General features: G+C 44.2%; 2 protein-coding genes across 3 annotated transcripts in view; both read right to left on the minus strand.

The window, feature by feature from the left end:
* sfpq (splicing factor proline/glutamine-rich) overlaps nt 1-5,802 on the minus strand; it is a 21,561-nt gene extending 15,759 nt beyond the window's left edge. For both annotated transcript variants that reach the window (XR_011603221.1, XM_070984432.1), the window contains exons 1-7: nt 3,263-5,802; nt 2,390-2,578; nt 1,875-2,176; nt 1,662-1,757; nt 546-742; nt 356-440; nt 22-133 (exon numbers count right to left, since the gene is read on the minus strand). Coding sequence is in view for 1 of the 2 variants with exons in the window: in XM_070984432.1 (XP_070840533.1) it covers nt 22-133; nt 356-440; nt 546-742; nt 1,662-1,757; nt 1,875-2,176; nt 2,390-2,578; nt 3,263-3,985 (1,704 nt within the window). In the remaining variant the exon portion in view is untranslated. The remainder of the gene's footprint in view (nt 1-21; nt 134-355; nt 441-545; nt 743-1,661; nt 1,758-1,874; nt 2,177-2,389; nt 2,579-3,262) is intronic.
* Nucleotides 5,793-21,761, minus strand: lypla2 (lysophospholipase 2). The gene is made up of 10 exons (XM_070984433.1): nt 21,684-21,761; nt 14,426-14,518; nt 12,883-12,914; nt 11,961-12,026; nt 10,833-10,880; nt 10,607-10,677; nt 8,902-8,975; nt 8,674-8,775; nt 8,337-8,507; nt 5,793-8,213 (listed from the first exon to the last, which is right to left on the minus strand). The coding sequence occupies exons 2-10, from the start codon at nt 14,501-14,503 to the stop codon at nt 8,163-8,165; spliced, it is 693 nt and encodes a 230-aa protein (XP_070840534.1). The 5' UTR covers nt 14,504-14,518; nt 21,684-21,761; the 3' UTR covers nt 5,793-8,162.
* Nucleotides 21,762-21,970: the final 209 nt, after the last annotated feature.

The following is a 21,970-nucleotide window of genomic DNA, read 5'->3' on the forward strand; positions in this document are numbered from 1 at the left end:
CTGGCATTATGTTTAACTTACATCCATGAAGTTACCCATCCTGTAGTTCTCCTCACGCTGGCGGCGCATCTGTTCCTCCATCTCCCTCTTGCGAAGCATCTCCTCCTCCCGCCTGCGACGCTCTTCTTCTTGTCTTTTTACAAAGAGGAAAAACATTGTTCAAACATGCTCCAAATTTAGCATTAAGATTCACAAACCTGGAGAACACTGGCAAAAAAATTGGAATTTAAAAACCAGTGCAGAGTTGCTGTAATGTACCATCTCTGAGCACAGGAAAGAGTACGGTGTTTATGAGATAATGACCAGATGACTAAAACCCACCGCAATCACCAAGAATTCTTATGAACATATTTACCTGAGCTGCATCTCCTTCCTCTTTTGCATCTCCTGACTGTGCAACTCCTCCATGCGTCGCAGTTCTTCCTGGCGCCTCAGCAGATCTGAGAGGAAACATGAAACAAACACATTTAATTGTGTAACTCCACGCCATGAATGACAGACCACTGTTCCTTCATGAAACCTGACAAATACACCAATGAACTTGCCTTGTCTGAGCAGGTTGGCCTGATGCTCGTGGAATGCATCCTCCATTTCACTCTCTAGCTTCTCACGGGCCTCGAGCATGTTCTTCTCCACCTGTTGCCTCTGCTGCTTCTCCATTTCATCCAGGGACTTCCAGCGTTTGGAGTATTCAAACTCGAAAGTGCCTGGACGAGCAAAACGGGGAGGTTCCTCTCGCTCTCTATAGATACACAATACACAACATGTTAGGTTTGTATGGCCTTGTGACTTCTACCCTGTCAGAAATACTAAAACCATTTCACAATAAATTTTGAAAATCATGAATGAATAAATGCTAAATGCAACATCCTTTCTCCACCTTCCACTGATTTACACAGGTCAACATCTGCCACTCCACACAAAAGATTGATTTCTAACAGCTGCACTGCCTGAACCACTCCGCCCACTACTACTGCAACCCCCCACACCCACATCACACCATCTGCTGCTAGAAAACAATGACCTGAACAAAATAATTACAATAATAAAGAGGAGAGCATCAGACCCCGGGGCGGGGCTGGGCAATGTGGAAAGTATTTATCAATACTGATATTTAGCACAATATATAATTTGATGCTGCCAGCTTGAAGAGTGTCCTGATAATTTAGCTGCACTTCTGGATAATAAACAATTGTTGAGTCCAGTAAAACATAACCTGAAGGCTTTTTCCTTCCTACCACTGTGGGCTCTGCTCTGAAGCTATACTGTTCGGCCACTGACTGTGTGTGAGGGGTGTAGCCTCACCCTGGAGCAAACAGGCAGGAAAAGAGAGTAGAGCGGAAGCAAAAATTGCTTCCGTGCTCTGTGGTTCCACTCATTATTTCCTTCACAAGCAATGGTTCGCAGGACAAAATGGATGTGTACTTTGACATGCGAGCCAAAAACTGCAGGTGGATTGTTGTCATGACTACTCTGTTGTGTCATCAACTTTCCATATTGAGTATTGTTATTTAAGCTACTTTTACCACAATCACCATATTGAGATCAGTTTTTTGCTCAGCTCCACGCTCGAGCACACCACACACAACTCCAATTAAAATTACTAGTGGTGAAAAAATGCAAACGCCTGGTGTGAGCATGACAAACAGTGAAATGCTTACGCTTGATATCTGGGGTTCTTTTGTGCCAGTTTCTCAGGAAGACCATCTTCATCATCAAACTGCTCCAGAGGCTCAACAATAACAGGCCGGGGTGACCTGAGAATGGCGACAAAAAACAGGATAAGCAACAGTTTCAAGCATCTTTCACGAGAGGTGTACCGACTTACTGAGGACGATGTAAAAGTGTGCCCTTTGCACTCGAACTGCACTTACGTGGTGAGGAGGAAGACGCCCTCATTGCACCGATCCAGGGCCTTTCTGGCAGCAGGTTTGGAGGCAAACTCAACAATACCCCTGCCTGTGGAGCGCCCACGATCATCTACAATGACAATGGCCCTTTCAACCATTCCAAACTGTGAGAAAGCTTCTTCTAGGAGTTCATTGGAAACAAACGGAGACAGGTTCTTCACAGACAAAGCTGCAGAGTGTGTAGCAAATCGGACACGTAGGGGTCTGCCTTTCATTGGTGTGTCGTCCAACTCTGCCTTTGCTATCTCTGCAAGTGCACGGGACTCCTGCAAGAAAACAAGGTGAAAGTGCTGTTATGGGATGTGTTTTACCCAAAGTAACATTTTCTACAAACTGACTTCAATTTATTTTACCACAAAGTAACCAATGCTAACAATGATACTTGATGGTATATAGGACAACTGATGTGCTACATGCATGATAGCAAACAGCTCCAATAAACTACATATGTGTGTAAATGTAAAAATGGAATGGCTTACCAATCTGATGAAACCAAAGCCTTTGCTTTTGTTGATGAAGACCTCGCTGGGCTCCCCATATTTTGCAAATAGCCTCTTGAAATCATCCTCTGTAATGTCGTTGGGCAGGTTGCCGATGAACAAGCGGCAGCGCTGTGTGTATGTCTTCTCACCAGGTTTCAGCAGCATGGACAGTGTTGCCCTAAACTCCTGTTGGTTGACAACAACGTAAAATCACACAAATGTCTCCGCCACACAGAAAAATTAGATTCTATTTAATAAATTATAAGTAAGTAAATAAATAAATACAAAAAAACGTTCAAATACAACTAACAGTTGTTTAACTGTCAAATAGTCGTATTCCCTGTGCCCAGGTGACTTTCTTTCATGTTTCTTTCTTTATCGTCTTAACCAGCTGCCCATCCCCCATAAGCCGTCGGTGCTCAAAAGAAAAAGACTTAATCTGTTTTTTCTTGAGTCATCTTTCAGCAAACCAACGTACAAGAGATTTTTCAAGAAAACAAACTGGAAATTGCGTAAGGCAAATATTCCGTACTGTACTTTCTTTGTTTTACCAGAAGAAATTCTGCATGTGTGGCTGTACTGGTCTTTAACAAGATGGCGGATAGCTGTAACGACTAAACTAGAGTGCGCGTGATTTTATTCACCACAAGCACCGCCAGTGACTGCAGCTGCCAGCAGGCAAATGAAAACAGGTAGCAGTCGAGAGAAGGTTAGAACGCTCCGCCCGTGCGGACTACTTGTAGTCCAAAACGAGCGTCGCGGTGCAAAAGCTAACGTTAGCTAACGACTGACACGACGCCATACGCAGCAAATACATTTAAAAGAATATAAACTTTAACAAAGTACAAAGCTGTATAAACAAATACCAACCTTCTGCTGGGTCCCGTCTGGCCCTGCTGCACCGCCGTCTGTGACCATTTTCCCGGGCTCCTCTCGGTCCTGTCTGGGCTTCATCATCTGTTGCCCTGGTCTCTGGCCTTGTGGAGGGCCTGTCCTCTGGCCCTGTTGAGGGCCCGTCCTCTGGCCTTGTTGGGGACCCGTCTTCTGGTTTTGTTGGGGGGTCGTCTTCTGCCCTTGCTGTGGCCCCGACTTCGGGTGTGGGGACTGCTTCTGCTGCTGTCCGTTAGCATTTCCTACCGGTGACTTCAGCTGCTGGTTCTGGTTCTTGTTAGCCTGGTTAGGTGGAGGGGAGGAGATTGCAGGTTTCGGTGGAGGTGAGTCCATCTTCGGCTGAGGTGCGGGAGTTGTCGGTTTCCGTTGCTGCTGATCCTGCTGTTGTTGTGCCGGCTTCTGCTGCTGCATCGGGCCTTTCATTGTGAGAGCCGGGCCGGGACTCGGTGGGGGGATGATTGGCAAAGACTGGTTCTGTTGTGGCTTCTGATTAGCCAGATGTGGTCCCTGATTCGGCGGTCTGTTCATGTTGTTGTTGTTGTTTGGTCCCCTCCGATTTTGGTTCTGATTGTGAAAAGGATGGTTTCTGAAATTTGGGTTTCCCATTAGCCCACCCCGCATCGGGCCGCCTGGCCCACCGCCTCTGCGTGGCTGGAAATTATTCATCCCAAGGCCGCCGCGATTATTATTAAATCGAGACATTGATCCTTATCAGCGAAAACTTAAAAATACTTAAAACGTTGTCGATTGTATATGTAACGATCGCGTCCTACAGAAGTCTGCAGCTCCAGCTTCTCAAAATGGCTACCAATCGTTGTGTCTGGATAAGTCTTTCTTTATCCAGCACAGTTTGAGCCGCCCGGCTCAGCTCATTGGTCCGCTGCTCAGCGGGAGGAGTCACCGCAGATGTGTGTAGTGAGAGGAAGCCAGTCTGCCTGACGTGCATTTTACTCCAGCACCAGAAAGCAAAATTCAAATGAGTAACAATTTTAGTCCCTATATTAAAACATCTATGAATTATACTTTGCTGTGGGTTCGAAGAGGGAATTGGAATCGCGGAGCACTCTGGGGCAGCGCCGCCATTTTTGGAGGATAGCATATCTGTTGCTAGCGCCAGTCATTTGTATTCTGGCAATCGTTCAATTCATAAAAGTATAAAGTACAACTGAGAGATAATTGCCCACATAAAGAGAAGGTCTCAACAGAACGATATTCCAAAATCAAAGTTTATTAATCGTATGGTTAGGGTTAGCTAATATTATGCTAACTGAATGCTAACAATGGCACTCTTACCATTGTTGACAGTGTTACAGTTATGCCAAGATCATGAGCAGCTATCATTCTATGTAGCCTCTCCATGTAACACATCATAGCATATAAGTAGTAAATGTCTAATTTTAGATAACATCACATCACATATAAATAAGTAATAAGTAAGTACAGTGATGCTTTGATAATGGCTGCTCCTTGATTTGATATTTTCAACTTACATCAGTTGCTACAGCAATACACCATCTATGCGTGCTGGCGTGGCAGTTTGTCGTGATGGGATTATTATCTTATCTCAACATAACATCGCTCATTGACTCAAAATAACAACAATTGATCTTGAGATAACTTTAAAAAAAACTGAAAAAATGGCAGTTCAAGGCTTCCATAGTTTCCTGTCTTGTGTTTTGTTGGTGGGGTCACCCTTGTGTTGACTAATTTTCCCCACACCATATCGTTCTGTTGTGTCAACCATCAACTGTAAATGTCACCGATTTAAGAGTTTTAATAGAAGGTTAAGCAGCTGCAGAGGCAAAATTACACAAGGGAACCTTTGACCTCCTGTTAATTCAATTCAATTTCATTTGTATAGCGCCAAATCACAACAAAAGTTGTCTCAATACACTTTCCGTATAGAGTTGGTACAGGCCAAGCTCTTTTATCTACAGAGACCCAACAATTCCCTCATGAGCAAGCACTTGGCGACAGCGGCGAGGAAAAACTTCCGTTTAACAGGCAGAAACCTCAGACAGAACCAGGCTCCGGGTGGGCGGCCATCTGCCTCGACCGTTAGTGGCCGTTATAAAGCAGAGCGACTGAGTGACTGGACTGAGTCATAAATTTGATGACTTCAGACTTCACAGAGTAAAACACGACTGATGCCCTCCTACAGGCGTAGAATAACCTTGAGAGTTATCAGCACACATTTTTTTCCATTGTTAGCCTTTTGGTGTGAAAGTGGCACTGAGACAGCTCACGACTTGTTTTGGATGTTAAATAAAATGTAAGAATTGTGACGTGATTCAAACTTCAGATTTTTGTGATTCATAAAATAATGAGCTCTGTTGCAAGGCTTGGTCATATTAATTAAAGGACTGTTTATACTTCTTGCCGTTAGCATACATATCTTTACTCAATTCTACATTTTATAAATATGCCTGATTTTTTCCCTCAGTTTACCAAGCTAATGCATCTTCTGATGTACATCCAGCTATGAAAAATGAGACACTCAAGTCAGATGGACCTTTTTTTGTCATTTATTCCGCATACAGGTGTTTCGGAAACAAAAAAAAAAGCGGAAATACCACCAGACTCACCTCAACATGTTTTCCAAATGCTCATTATAAACAGACACAAAAAAGGATGAGACAACAACGGTGACAAAACACAACGAAACACAAGTCAAACAAAAAAAAAAACAAAAAAAACACATACGTAGAAAGTTTAACCAATGACAACATACAACCAAGGAGAAAACACACAAGACGGTGCGATGCCGTCGCACGAGGGGAAAAATATTACAATAATTTTAAAAAATTCAGGTGTCAAAGAGGAGAAAAAAAGAAACTTAAATAAAGAGAAGCAAACAGAACGCTGAGATTGACAGGAAAATATGAAAGGACTCAAAGAGATACAACAGATTCATTGATTAGTGAACAACAATCAAGACTGATGTGTTTCCTCCTCCTTTAGTAGAGCAGGTAATCATGAGGAGAGAAAATTAACATTCACGAAGGAAAATGCTGAACACCTGATTTTATATATAGATCACACACACAACTCCTCAGAGTTTACACTCTTACGTCCAAGGATTACAAGTTGTTAAAGATTAAGTTTTTTTATTTTTCATTTGTAAAATCACCCTTCAGTTATGTTGGAACAGCTTCTTGCCAAAGCCCTCCCAGTGTATAGTTGTTTTTTTAAAGAGGTGAACTATAATAGACTTGGGTTTAACTTTAAATCTGACCTTTTATGTTCTATCAGTGGGTCACAGTAAGTTGCCAAAGGAGGGACCTGGGAAGTGAACACTTTCTTGGGAATAAATGCAGCTCTGCAGCTCTGCTTTGGTTTCATGGAAGAAGATACTGGAGTTTTTCTCCAGAATTAAATTGAAAATCAATTGGGAGTAATGGAGAGGAGGCTGGTCGTGGGGCGGTGGATGCTGAAACAGGCACGCTTGAATGGGGGAAAATGTTAAAAGAGGGAAAAGTCGGTGGGAGGAACAGTGAAACGACTCATGGTGTGCAGTCTGTGCGGGCCTGCAACCATCTGGAGTGATGCATTATTTCATGCAGCTCAAACTGGTCAGTCATTCCCCTTTAAGCCAAAAAAAAAAAAAAAAGGAAATCAGCTGAGGTAATTTTACATAAAGAATCACATAATCAGGCAGAAAGAAACTGCTAACATGCAGGTGTGGAGGTTTTGAAATAAACAGCACAGGGTGGCAAAAGCATCAATTGATTAGATTTCTTTTATTTCAATTGAATTTTCTTCATATAATTCAAGATGTTATCACACTCATTACAAAAAAAGAAATGCGAGGCCCCCGTGGATGTTGGTACTTTAATAAAAAGGGGCGTCCATTATTAAGTGTTCAAGATTACCGATGCAAGACCCGGACAGGCTGCAGTGCACTGTCATGGGGGGGTGGGATGTGAGATGGATGGGTTGGTGGGAAACCAGCTGCTTCAGCTTTAAAAACAGCACTCAATGCACCTGAGTCGACTCCAACACTGTAGTGAAGCCACAGTCAGACCAAATTTCTCCTTGGGAAATTTATTGGTGTGGAGTGGCAGGAAAAAGAATGAGCCAGCTAAAAATATTTGTAAAACATACAGCATTTTTACATTTTACTGTCACTGTCTTTGCACTGCAGCCGAGCAGCATCCCTCCTTCTCCGCTGCTTGTATTATTTCAGTGTGCAGTTATGAAGCAAGACTATGAACAACCAATAATTCCTGAATGATAAGTCAGTCCCACCTTTTCCCTACAACTGGTCACGATTCAATCAACATGTCTCGCCCAGTTCCACAGAGGAGAGAACGAGAGTCCAAATCTGGTCTGACTGCGCCTGAGTATGATCACAGACAGCATCAGGTAGGTGTTAACCTGCTTATCTGACTCGATCGTATGATTGGATTTCCACTAAACGTCTTACAAACTGACACAGCAATGAAAGAAAGAAAGGCGTGGCAGTGGAAGCAATGAAGGATGTAGCAAGTGGGAAAAAAAGGTCAAAGCAAAATGAGGTAAAAGTGGAGAAGAACTGAGGTCGTGTGGAGGCGTCGGACAAAGGTTGTTTAAATAAAACCAAAGGGAATGTAATGTGTCAGTCAGTGTTTCTCCCTCCGAAAGGCTAAGACTTGTGAGTGCGAGCACTTGGTAATGTTATCATCAAATCAGTGTGTCTATCTGATTTCAGTGTTGCCGGGTTGGACTGCATGGAGAAGCACATGTGAGGATCAAATCATTATCATCAAATGTGTGTGTTTGTTATCTTGTCGATGTGTGTGGAAGAGGAGGTGCTCATGGCTGTTTCCTGTGGGAGAATGGCAGATCAGGGGGTGAGAGGTCAGTGTCTCAGAGGGGTCACAGTGGGAATGAGGTGAGGTCAGATTCGGGGCAAATACTTCTCGATAAATTCCTTTACAGCTGCCATCTCCTGCAAGAGAGCCAAAGAGACAATTGCTGAAAATAAAGTTAAAACAGGATTTCACAAGAAGATCTGTTCCTTAAGTCATCATCAAAGGCACGAACGCTAAATCCCCACAAACACACACAGTACCTGAGGACAGGAGCTGTGAGGGAGCCGTGGGAAGGTTTTGAACGTGATCATCTGAGGGTTGACTATGGATTTGAGTTTTTCTGCCGTCATGGCACCAAACTGCACTGGGATCATGACGTCCATCTCGCCGTGGCACTGCAGGATCGGGATGTTCTTGTAGCCGCTTGACGCCTGCGGGACAGACACAGCACAGACTGACACACGGTACGCCGGCTGAACCTGAACGTCTCCCTCTTCTGGTTTGGAGAAGGTTTAAGTCTGCGGTGCGGAGCTATGCTGATATGAAAATTAAAGCAGCCCATGTTTGAAGTGAGGAGGCACAGGGATGTAACTGTACCGATGGGAAACTCTTGTGAAGTGGTAGCCAGCAACTGAGGGCCACGACACCAGCCAACTGATGCTGGCAGGTCAAGGCGGTATACAAGGACAAAGCCCCACCCTGAGGAGGAAGCAGACAGAGAGACAGAGGTTCATTCCACGCAGCAATTTACATTTCTTTGTATGCATTATGTTTGAAATATGACTCCTGTGGAATATAACACAATGCTGAGATCTGAAGTCCCACCTGAGAGAAGCCACCGAGTATGATACGATGTGGGGGGATCCCGTTTTTGGCCTCATGTTCAATAATGGCCTTGACTGGAGGAAAGCGAGGACAAATGTGTGTTATTCAACAGATCAGAAAGACAAGAAATAGTCAACATGTAATCACACTCTCACTTTTAGGATTTGTTTCATTTCTCATTCTGTGCTTAAAGGAGCTGTTGAGCTCTCTGACCACTGGGAGGAGCCTCAGGTCTTCAGTCTATTTCTGGCTGTTAAAAGGTCAAGCTTGAAAACTTAAGACTTGAGTTCACATGAAGGGTCAACCATGTGAAGTGTTAACAGCTGTTCTCAAAGGTGGGGTGAAAAGCCGTCGATCATGGAGGGACGAGACGTAATAATCATGAGTAAAACACATTTTCAGAGGTTTTCTCCTGTAACTTGTTCACGGTGCTGCTATCAGTTGTTCAAATGAAAAGCTTGGAGAGACGTTCTCACGCTGCCGCACACCTCGCTGATCAAAGCAGGTGTGATTATCACTCTTTGATTATCAGACGGGCATTTTGTTTTATACAAACTGTCTTCTCTTCCCCCTCTGATTCTGTTGTGGCCTTTAAATCTAAGAGGAAAAACTCATCTTTTTGATGTTCATTAACTGCTCCTCCCTCGATACCTCAGGCCCTGTTACCGTCCTCCTTACAGCCGGTCGGTCTCAGTCAATGAATCTGTTAACTTTCATACTTTTGCTCTGTGTTTATCCTGCTGAAGAGGAATCAACAGACAAACCGTCAACTTTCACATAACCGCTGCGTTTCTCTAACTGCTGCTGTCTCTCTCGTCTCCCTCTCCCTAGTTTTGTCCTCCTTGTCCTCTCTTTTCACCCAGCCTCCTCTTTGCTGGACCGACCAGGAACCTCTCCCCCCTCTCTCTCCCCTGGCTGTCAGTGCCTCATCCAGAGATTTGGATCTAGATCATCGCCCCCCTGGAGATAAAGCCTCTCATCTTCTCTCCAGCTTGCATGCCATCATCTCTCTCTCTCTCTCTGTATGAATGCTGTGCTGCCTCCTCTGGGTTGGTGTGGTCTGTCCTCCTTCCAGGTCTCCCTGCTTGAGAGGAGGTCACATGGCTCAGGTTGGACCAGCCTGGCGGCACCTGAAGCTGCTCAGCATCCTCTTGGATTCACTGTCTCCACATACTGCATGTTTTACAATCTACACGCTGTATTTCTGTATTTTTGTTATGAAAATGTGTCTATATGGTGGTTCTTTGCTGAACAGAGGACATCTATTACATGTCTGTCCGTCCTGGGAGACGGATCCCTCCTCTGATGCTCTTCCTGAGGTTTTCTGGGGGAAATTTTCCTTCGTCCAACTCAAGGCTCTAAGGACCGAGTGTGTTATATGTGTACAGATTGTAACACCCCTTAAGGTAAACTGTGATTCTGGGTTAGACTGTCTTGACTATTTATTCCTTTTTAAGTAACATTTGATAAAAGCTGTGGTATCCAGCTCTTTCAGCCTTTATTAAAACTATATATCTGTGACACATTTTTTAAGATTAGGAATCATCCAGAGGAAACAACGAGCCACAGACACAGACTTAATTATTCAGAAGCAGACTAAAGCACTGTTTTGTTTTTTTGTCTTCTCATGGGAATCAACAAAAATATAGCAGCATTCTTATCCTTTAAAGCTGATGATGGACCGGCATTAAAACAGTTAACTCACTGTTGTCTGCTGCCTTCTTGATTCCAGATTCATCCTCTGGAGAGTCGGGGGTGAGACCCATGAGGTCAAACCTGCGCACATGCAGAGGCAAGCGTTTTAAGGAAATCAATAGACACAATCGCAGTATTGTCAATCCCAATATGGAAGCCCATTGTGGTTTCCAGGGAAACAATGGCACCCAGTGTTGAGCTAAAAAGCTGTCGTCTCTTTCATCACGCCAACTCACCACGCGGGCATCATCGACTTCATGTTGAGAGTGACAGGGATTGGGGGCCTGCCGGGGCGAAAAGGGAGGGAGAGAAACGAAAACATGACAGTCAGAGCAGGAGATCAGCAGCAGCCAGGAGCGAACTGTTAGCGGACTGAGTAAGTCACTCACAAGACATACGATGCATGACACTGTTATACACAATACAAAGCTCTGCTCTTCCATTCTGCAGGGCAACGCTGAACATTTGTTTTACAGGCTGATGCTGTGCTTCATTCCACACATAGAGTTACTGTGAAGGAATTAATACGAGGAATTAACTGCATTTTTGGCAAAATGGAAGTTTTTTCGCTGCGATTCCAGTGAGAAACACACTGTCTTCACTTACAGACTATTTTCACAGAGGACTGACAGACAGCTTCATCACATGGTGCAACAACAATCACCTGAAGCTCAGTATCAGCAGAACCTTATGAGTTTGTGGTGGATGCTTCGAATATGGATGTTGCTGCAAAGAAGCTACAAACTGTTAAACATGGAGGCCTCACACACACGTTCAACCCGACAGCACTGAAGATCTCCACAAGTTTCAAGATTCGTGTCACCAATTCAGCGTCTGACCAAATGTGAAATGTGGTCACAGTGCTTTCTGTTCCTCAGTGATGATGCTGAATAACAGGCAGAAAAGTGTTTTTGCAGGACATTATGATGTCACAGTGAAGCTGACCTTTGACCCTTTGGACATAAAATATCATCACCTCATCATTTTCTCTGATGAGTCATTTGTGTGAAAATCTGTCACAATTAGAGTATAAATTCTGGACTTACAGCCAAAAAACGTGATTCATGAGGTCACAGTGACCTTTGACCACCAAATTCTAACCAGTTCATTTTGAGTCCAAGTGAATGTTTGTGCCCAATTTGAGGGAATTCCCTCAAAGCGTTCCTGAGATATCACATTCACAAGAACAGGACGGACAGACGGACAACCCGAAGGCATAAGGCCTCCAGCGATGGCTGCTGCCGGCGTGGAGGCATAAACAAAGATGTGGGCTTTCCACCCTGCTGACAAGTGACAGTCTTGGAGGCATAAGATATGACAGAAGGATCTGAGCAAAAAAAAAAGAGAAATAAAAAAAGACTTACGCGTGGGGGCAGATGAACTTGACGTGAGGCAGCTGGATCCCTGTCAAAGTGTCTGCCCACCCGTGCCTGACGGAAAACACAGAGAAAGCAGCTCTTTGTTTAGCACCCAGCTCCAGCAAAATGACTAATACGCAGCGCATCAAACCCAAATGAATTACAGCAGCACAAAGTATGAAGCAGCGTGTCGCTCCACTACCGAGGTACGGCGAGGCACTTCAGAGAAAAGCCACCATACGTTTGCACTGACACCATTTAACATCTGATTAACTCATCGAGTGCTGATTGAGAGCTTTTTAAATGAGTCACTCACCATGTTGTCAGAGCTGCATTGTGAAATTAAATGACACCAATGTGGGCATCAATTAACGTATTCACTCTTAATGCCATCTCTGAAGGGTTGAGTAGCTATCTGATATTAAAAACATAAAGCCAAGAGTGATGCTGTACCCAGGATGTCAGAAATACTGAGCGCATCATGAAAGACATCTTATGAAAACACCAATGCTGATAAGATACCTGAGTGTTAGTACTGATGCTTAGCTGTGCTGTTTGATGCTTTAATCTTTCCTGATAGAAACATTTAGGAACATTAACAGCTCTGATTTAGATGTAACTCAGTGTTAAAATCAGTTTGAGAGCAGTTTTCAACTCTTGTCTTTGGCCCAGATTTGTATCGAGGGCTGTGCATTCAGCAGCATGCAGAACCTAAATAAAACAGTCTGAAATTGGTCTTTAGAAAAAACTAAATCAGGAACCACATTTCTGTCTGAACTGAGGTTTGATGCCTGACCCACGTCATGACGTCAGTGTCTGGTGCAGGAAATGTATTTGCCAATGCTGAGTGTCTACTATGATACCGTTCACGTACAGTATATGTTAAAATAAAGGTAATACTTCACATAGAAAACAGTTTCACACTCACCCTGAGTCTCCCAACCCATGAAGGAAGATCACCTGCAGCACAGATTAAAAAAAAAAACAGTGGTTAGGACTTCAGGAGTCAAAACTCTTCCATATTCATACCAACAGAAACTGGGAGGATTTCCTAACATCCACACACAAAGACAGCGGACACATTCAGTACTGGAGGGAGGAAATGGTGCAGTGTCAGTTCCATCTTACGCTTTACAGATGGCTCACACAAAATAAGAAAGAACCCTCTCTGAACTCTGACATTCATCACGTTGCCTCGGTCTTGTAGCACACAGTGTACGACGGGTAAGCGTGCGCACTTGTTCCAAAACAGAGGGAAAACGCCAGGTGCCGATTTCCCCTTCCTGCCAAGATAAGCTGTCGCTGCCAGTTTCCACACACGCCACTCCCCGCAGAGAAACCATGAAAGGGAATAACAACAATGCAGAAAGCTGCCAATTCACCGCTCGCTGGCTGGAAATCAGCGACTCCGCCGTCTTCGCGGAGATCAAAACTTCCATGTCGGGTTTAAGATGAGGTTCGGAGCTTTGATGCTGGTGTTGAACAAATCTCTGCGCTGTACCTGAAAACAGCTCCTTTAATCTCTCCAGCTGAGCGTCTACAAAATGTACTTGTTACACCTCCTGCTACAGGTGCAGCGACAGGTGTCGCTTCTTATGACACAGTGTTTATTAGGGCTCAGTACAATGGTGGAAATCAGCTGATGCGGATGTCTTCTGAAACTATTAGATGTTAAATGTTGACTACTGAAAACATCTCTTAGCTGTGGACACCTTTGTTTCCCGACCAAAACAGTATTGAGACTCGATTCGAAGGCTTAATGAGGGTTCGCGTGATTTCAAACAAACGTTCAGCCAGACTTACTGCCTCAGTATATGATGAGTTTATGTTAAAGGCTAAAAAAGCGAACTCTGGATATATGAGGAAAGATCGTCCTGCCACTGAAATTCTCTACCTGGAAAATCAGCCGCAAAGTAAGGACCCAGTGGACAGGAAGATATTTTGGTTTTAGTTTCAATATCAAGCACCGGAGAGCAGCTTAATGCAGCAAGACGGAGCGCTGGAGGGTCTGGAGGGGGAGTCATCTTCTGTTCCGACGTGAAATACGGGCTGAAAAAGCAAAGGTTCAGGTCGACCTATCCGGCTGCTTCAAGGCCACAGAGGATCTTCCATCATCAAAACGTCACGTTTGATACCCACAGCTGAGTGCGTCCTTGACCGAGGCGAGGACACCTTTCCTCACCCATCCTCAGCTGCTCAGAGGCAGCAGGGTTTGGGGAGTTTCAGTCACACATGGAACAGCGTAGCATGATGAGGATACATACAAAAACAGTACAGTATTCTGTTCCAGGACAAAAAGGGGCATCAGAAGAGATAATATGTTTGTCTTTATTAGCATATTTTAAACCAAAAGTAACTGAAACAAGTCATCAAGTTCCCTTCACGTTGTCCTACTCGGATTAGGTCACTGCCTCCGTCCTGAACAGGTATCTAGTGACTGTCTCAGTGTTTCGTGTCGTGTTTTCACTCACCGCCGCGGTCTCCTTCTCCTTCCCAGACACCGTCACAGCCTCGGAGAGCAGCGGCGCAGACATGTTGTTGCCACACATACACTGTAGGAGGTGCTGGAGCCAGAGAGAGGACAGAAACAGCGGAGGTCAGCTGAATACAGACCAGCACCGTGCGGAAATACGGCGAATATGCTGTCACCTGCACTGGGACCAGGCAAAAGCCGCATCTAACTCATGTGTTTCAGGCATTTTGAGCAACTCACAAATTTCCCCCTGTTTTTCCATATCAACTGTCTGACATGAGAGGTAACAGGAAACATTTAAAGACCTACTCAAGGTTCAAACTTTTGTCTTTTATTTCTGTGGCTGCAGAGAAATTAAGTCAATTCATTTTCTGGATGATAAATGTCGTTAAAAGTACAAATAAATGTCATCTTACACAAATAATGTACCAGTCTACTTCACTCCTAATGAACAGCCCACGGCTCTGGAGTCATTTGATTACAGTAGTAAATTTAGTTTTAAGACTTGCTTTCTGTGGTTTCTAAGTCTGCAGGACAAATGAACCATGAAGCTCAATAAACCAGACGAGGACATCATTTCCACTCGGGACACTTCCTAAAAGTCCCATTTCCGCCCATTTTCTCTTGCAGGTTCAGTGATTTACACACTAAAATCTTCCTAAACAACGTCCTCTGACTGTCCAGCTGTGAAAAGAGAACAATTTCTAAAAATGTTTAGTTGTTTAATGTTCAATATACACAACTTTCCATTATTTATCTGAAAAAGCTTCACAGGCAGCTTCTGGAATATGTTTGGCCCTGCGTTTTGCCTTTCAGGCTCCACACAGGACGTCATACCCTCTGACTGGTGAAAGCTGTTGTTTTTATCAGATCTAAAGACATTATTTCCACTTCCTGTGCATTTTATTATGTTTATTGTCAACTGTCACATCCCTGCAGACATATTCAAGACTCCTTTCAAGATGTCCCAGAGTCTACATGGTTTGATACTGAATCAAAAATGTACTGTACACTTCCAGGAAGTGGATCATTTCAGCTGTTAAGGGTAACTTCTTTTACAAAATGTTCTTAAAGTGCGTAGGCCAACATGGAAAATCCCCATTGATGCTCCTATACTCCAGCTTTCCCCTACTCTAGACCAGATCCCTTTCTGTCTATGGTCTGGTAAAAGCATTGAGATAATGGGGCTTAAGGATAGACACCCATTTTTTTTTGTTCACAAAAGTCAAAATCTGAATGTTCACATCACCAGGATGTATTCAAATTCTGAAACAAGTAGAGCTACACAAAACAGAGGACCGGCAAACACACATAATGTGCAGAGTACAGTGGTATCTGCCATGTAGTCTTATTGACATCAGCCATGACAATGACCAGCTCACTGTGACGGTTACGACTCTGGCCGGTGATCAGCGCGGCCATTCAGTCCACTGACAACAAAGCTGAACATGCCACTTGTACACGCAAACACATAATGGACCTGCTGCTGAACCTACAACAGCAGTCATGAGGTATGTGTTTGTGTGAGTCAGGCAGGTCTCTGTAGTCAGCAAGTGAAAAGACTCATTAACTCATTAAACGCGCTCCCTCCCTGCACTCTGTGAGCCGGCCGCAGACGTCCATCTGTCTGCAGTGAGTCAGCCGTCGATAACGAGCATAAGATCAGGTTGTGGCTTTACAATAAACTCGCGCAGTAAAAGCCGGCGCTCCTCAATGCCCTTCAACTTTCTGATGATGTGGGACAGGACAAGGCGAGGCGGGACAGTGGGTCAGACGGCATGCTGTCTGATTGGTAAATAAGCGATGAGGAGACGGGCAACCGTCTCAAACACAAAGGTTAATGTGTAAACCTTGAATGGGCTTACACTCCACAGGTGTTAACATTCATCCGCCGCTGTGGCCGAGCAGCTAAAGGCTGCACTGCTTTGCCTGTGGCCTGTGTGTTTGCTCTTCATCATCTGAAGGTCACATTCACAGCTAAAATACATGGAAGCGGACGGTGAATGTGTGATTTAAGTGGCCAAACTGTAGACAAAAGAAGGTTGTTTGGGCCCTGCATCCTGACCTGTCATAAACCAGTCATAGCTGAATAATAACCGGGCAGAGTTAAGCACCGGGAAATGGTCTCTTTCAGTGTTGTACACAGGTCTGCTGTGAATGTTTAAGCATAAACAGTATCCCACTGTTTATCCACCTCCACATGCATGTTTTCAGTGGTGAAATGGAGCAAAGTACTTTTACTCTGGGACCGTTCGAGGGTCATGCTACTTTATGCCTCTACTGCATTTCATATTTACTTCTTTACTGCGTTCTACGTATCAGCTATCAGCTGTTTTCCCCTTTTCAGATTCAGTTTTCATATTTAAAAACATATTAGAAGTTTGTAAAATACAAAAGGTTAAACCAGTCGCTCCCAGCCTTTCCGACTTGTGCTGAGTTGGGGCCTCTTGGCACATTTCACATGTCTCTGAGTTGTCAACAGTTTCACCAAAGAGTGATCTCCCCTCTAATCTCAGATGGTGGCAACTTATACATACAATCCTACACAGAAAGAAAAAAGAATATATATACAAATTTGTGTAGCAGAACTTCTTTTTTTCACTCCAATCAATCAGCTCACGATCAGTGGTGTCTGGATTCACTCTTCATCTACGCCCCGGCGGCGATGAAGCATCACAAGGTTGTTTGTATTCACTTATCTCACCTATTCATTTCAATAATTATATATTTTCAAAGGCCATACTTTGTTGAGGTAAACCAAGAGGGCAGGTAGGCCGCAGATGACGGCAAAAGCAAGACTCGCCCTGCTCTGCCCCTGATTGGCTCACCCTGATATTCTTATGTCACCCCTAACCAATCATGACTCCGTGCACGAGACAGTCAGACGGCAGGTCATGCCTTCGCCATCCTAGGAAAGAATTTTGGCTCGCGGCACCTTACTGAATGATGATCTTGTGACTCTCTGGACGGGTTTAACTGTGAGGTGGGGATCCACCCCACATAACTAACCGTATATAACACAGTTAAAATTCCACTCGAGCAGCTACAACACTAAAATGCTGCTCAGACTTTGATGGATCAGCATTAACAATCTAATAATGTCAGCTATAAAGCATCAGGCACGGCGGACATTTTTCTGCAGAAACAACACTTTTACTTTTGATACTTTAAGTACGTTTTGCTGATAATAGTATTGTACTTTTACTAAAGGTCTTTTACTTTTTTTTTCTTGGAATTTCCCCTGGTGGGACGAATAAAGGAATATTGAATACTTTGAAACTGTAGTTTTGGTACTAAGATGTGCGTGCTACTTCCACCACTGAATGTTTTCTACCAAACATTTTACTGACCCCCCCACATTATTCTGTTTGAGCAAACGACAGACAAAATGTGACGTCATGAAAATGTGCGTCACAGGATGTGCATTCATTGTCAACAAATTGAAATTCAGTGTTAAAGCTCTTTGTATAAGAAATGTCATTTAGCGGCACTCCGGCCCAAGTGGGAGCTGACAGAGCCACATGGGTAATATGACTAAAAGCAGACCGCACAAGAGAAAGAAAGAAAGAAAGAAAGAAAGAAAGAAAGAAAGAAAGAAAGAAAGAAAGAAAGAAAGAAAGAAAGAAAGAGCTAAGAAGAAACGACAGAGATGAGTGAGAGATGGAGGAGTGCAGGAACACTGGGTAATCTGTTCAAACAAGTAGGACAAACCCCAAAATAGGTAGCATATGCAAAGAGCCGATTAATCGCTTTTATACCCTTTTCCCCACCTGTTATCATTCAGCAGATTAACAATGACCCACGCTGTGATTGCCAGCATGAAGCACCGTGTGGGTTTTCAATGCACGCTCAAAGAAACAATGGATCACTCTCTGCGCTTCTGGAGGAGGCCGGTGGTTAAAAATAGTGTCACGCTGTGTACAAGCATCTAGTCCACTTCAGGATCAGTCGTAAAAGCTGAAAACGGGCCTTTCAGGACAAATTCGATTTAATCTATGACTCTGAGTCTCTAACAGCATCCATGTCCTGAACGTTCAGTCCGTAAACAACTGAATGGATGCAGCAACGACCTGATTATTAACATTTCCTTTATTTTCTACAACTGGTGCCAGTACTGATGAGCACACAGCACCAGCCAAACGTTGGGCCCACCTTCTACACTGTAGGTTAATAATGGATTTATGTGCTAAACAAGCAAAACATGTTTGATGTTTTCGTAGCCACCTTTGGCTTTGAAGACCGCTTTGCACACTGCTGGCATCATCTTAACCGGTGCCATGAGGTCGTCACCTGGAGTGATTTTCAGTTAACAGGTGTGCCTTGGCAAAAGCTGGTGAGCGGAATTTCTAACCCTCTTAATGCGTTTCACACAGTCAGTCGTTGTGCAGAGAAAGTGTTGGTGCACAGCTGAGAGCCCTAACTGAATGCTGTAGTTTAATACTTTCAAGAACTATGAATGCATCTTGAAGTGCAGTCTCAAAAATCACAAAACACTTTTAACTGGCTCTCATGAGGGTGGCCCAAGAAAAGGAACACCAGGAGTTCATTACAGTAATCGGCCTCAAAAAACACCATTTAACGGCGCCTCAGATTAAAGCCCACATAAATGCTTCACAGAGTTCAAGAAGGAGACAGCACAAAGACGCCATGACTGAGGGAGAGCAACAGGAACAAGGGAACTGTTTGGGACATGAAACACGAGGTCTGGCCATGATACCAGCAGAAATCTGCACTTTGATCTGAGGAGACCAAATTCAAGACTTCTGGTCCAACCAGCGGGTCTTTGTGAGCCGTCAAGAAGATGAACGGATGGTGTCGCAGGTGTGGTTCCTGCCGTGAGGCATGGAAGTGGAGGTGTGACAGTGTTTCAAACTGTTGGCGATTTATTGAAAATTCAGGGCACACTGAAGCAGCATGGATGCCACAGCGGTCACACGCCGTCCTGTCGGGTTTTCATTTCGAGGGACCATCGTTAGTTTTTCAGCAGGACAATGACCCAAACCACACCTCCAGGCTTTGTGAGGGCTATCTGACTAGGAAGGAGCATCAGACGGCCTGGTCTCCACCTGAACCCAGCTGAGGTGCTTTGGGGTGAGCTGGACCGCAGAATGAAGAAGACGCCGAAGAAAAGCCGACAGCGTGCAGAGCTGCCGTCAAAGCAAAACGCGGCTACTTCAAAGAACTACACCTACTACACCTTCACCTCTGGGGGAGCATTCAAAGCTTGCAGGTACAAATTACACACATTGCTGATTGAATATGTGTCATTTAGATATGTTGGGACAATTATCTTCATCATCTCATCTAATGATCATCGTCATCTCATGGTGTTTTGGAATAACTTACTGGTCTATAAAAAAAATGCCAATCACAAGTTTCCAGAGGACATGGGGTAAAAGCTTTAGACTGCTTATAGATCTGTACCTAATCTAATCGACACCATCCATACATGGCCACCCACGTCACAAGTGCCCTATAACTGAGGACAAAAGTCACAAATATTAAATTCAAAATGAATAATTAGCAGAGAAAAGCAGAAAATCCTCACATTAGCAAAGCAGAGCGTGCTGCATTTTTGTTTGGGAAAGTGAGTGAGCAACGAAGTGGTGATTCATTTTCTGCTGAAGGACTAATTGTTTCAGCTCTGTGCTTATCAATTTAAAGATATTAAAGAAAACAGCCAAACATTTGTTGGCTATAACTGCTACATCTGCCTATATCGCTGTAAATTACATAATTTTGATTTTTGAACCGCTGATTACACAAAATGAGCAATTTTAAGACCTCGCCTTTGGCTCTGGAGACAATATTTCATTATTGATGGATAAATGAACACAATCATTAGTTGCCTTCCTCGTACCTCATGGTTGCCGGTTCAAGTCCAGCGAGGGAGGAGCTTTGGTGCAGTCAATTCTATTTAAATAGCAAAATATCATACAACGCCCTCTAAGGTGAGACCCTCGATTCAGATAAGAACCCCCCTCCATCTCTACCCCCTCATTCTCTGTCATCTTCACTTTGTCGAGTGTCTACTGAAGGAACAAAAAGCCCAGATTCTTCCTAAAAGGTTGATTTAGGAGATACAGCTAATTGATCTGCAGGTTTATGCTATCAAATGATTTTTGGTCGTCTCTGATCTTTATTTTGAGTGAATTCTTTCCTGATATTGAAGGTGTCGTAGTTAAATGATACTTACTTTAACGTGACAGAACAGTCAAAGCACCAGCAGTGATACCATAAATACTATGAGATGATTGAGTGAAAATGTGGGTCAATATATCATTATTACTTCTAGGTGACACAAACCAGAGAAGAAAGAAAGAAAGAAAGAAAGAAAGAAAGAAAGAAAGAAAGAAAGAAAGAAAGAAACGGTCGCCTGTGTTTCAGCCAACTTAAAGCACATCACGAGTCTCCATCCTGCATGACTCCAATTACATTAAAGTCAAACACAAAAAACAGAAGCGTGCTGCAGTCTGTGTGTGTGTGTGTGTGTGGACGTCAAACAGATGAACACACACACACACACACACACACACACACACAGGGTTGCTGCATTCAGACAGCTCTTTGCTCGCTGGCTACGGATGGCTGGCAAACAACAGGATAATATGCGGCACTGAGTGACAGGCATCCCCCCACCCCCTCCTCCCATACACGCACCATCCACCAGCGGCTAACCCCGCTCTCCGCCCGCCGCTGCTCTCCGATGGAGGTTAACAGCTCGACTAGCTGGCTGGTGTAGAAAACACACCGCAGTCAAAGCAGCATACGGAAAACAGGGAGGTTACTGCTACCAGATGAAAAGAAACGGTATCGGCAGCTGAGGCAGAGGAAGCGGGTGGCGGAGGTGTCGAAGAGAAAGGAGACAATGAATGGTTGAAGCTTAGCTATGTTACACGACCCACCACCATCACCCCCATCCTCAGTAGTGATGGCATTCGGCAGTGGAGAGCACTCGGGTTTAATCCCGGTTTAGCCGGCCACACACACACATCTACACAACAACCGGAGCTAGCGGTAGTAGAGCGGCTAGCTAACGTCGCACACACACATTAATTGTATTGTCTGCCGGTGTCTCTCCCCGTTAACCTCAGGCTAAAGGTACAACTCAAATTCGGACCTCTAACGCGGGCCGTTTCTTAGGATGCCCACTAAGCACCACAAGCCTCCAACAAGAATCAGTTTGGACCGGGATAAAGTGGTAAAAAAAAAATCAAACCCGCGGCCCGCTAGCTAATACAAATTCATACACTCACCGCTTGCTGTCCCAGTTCTCGACGGAACGGAACTTCCGCTACTGGCCGCACACAAGCAGGGGGCAGGAACAGAGCGTCGCGACGTCATCACATAGCAACCCTGCCGTAGATCACGACCCTGGATACAAGTACGACAGCTGATTCTCTGATCAGCTCACGACTCCGATTCCTCACGAGATACTCGTAAAAGATCAATATATACTCTGTGTACAGTGGCTGAAAAGTAGTGCCACTCTGAAACCTGTCATTGTTGTGTTTTCTATATTTTAATATGTACACTTTCACCT

Source organism: Chaetodon trifascialis, chromosome 17 (assembly GCF_039877785.1).
Source record: "Chaetodon trifascialis isolate fChaTrf1 chromosome 17, fChaTrf1.hap1, whole genome shotgun sequence".
NCBI lineage: Eukaryota > Metazoa > Chordata > Actinopteri > Chaetodontiformes > Chaetodontidae > Chaetodon > Chaetodon trifascialis.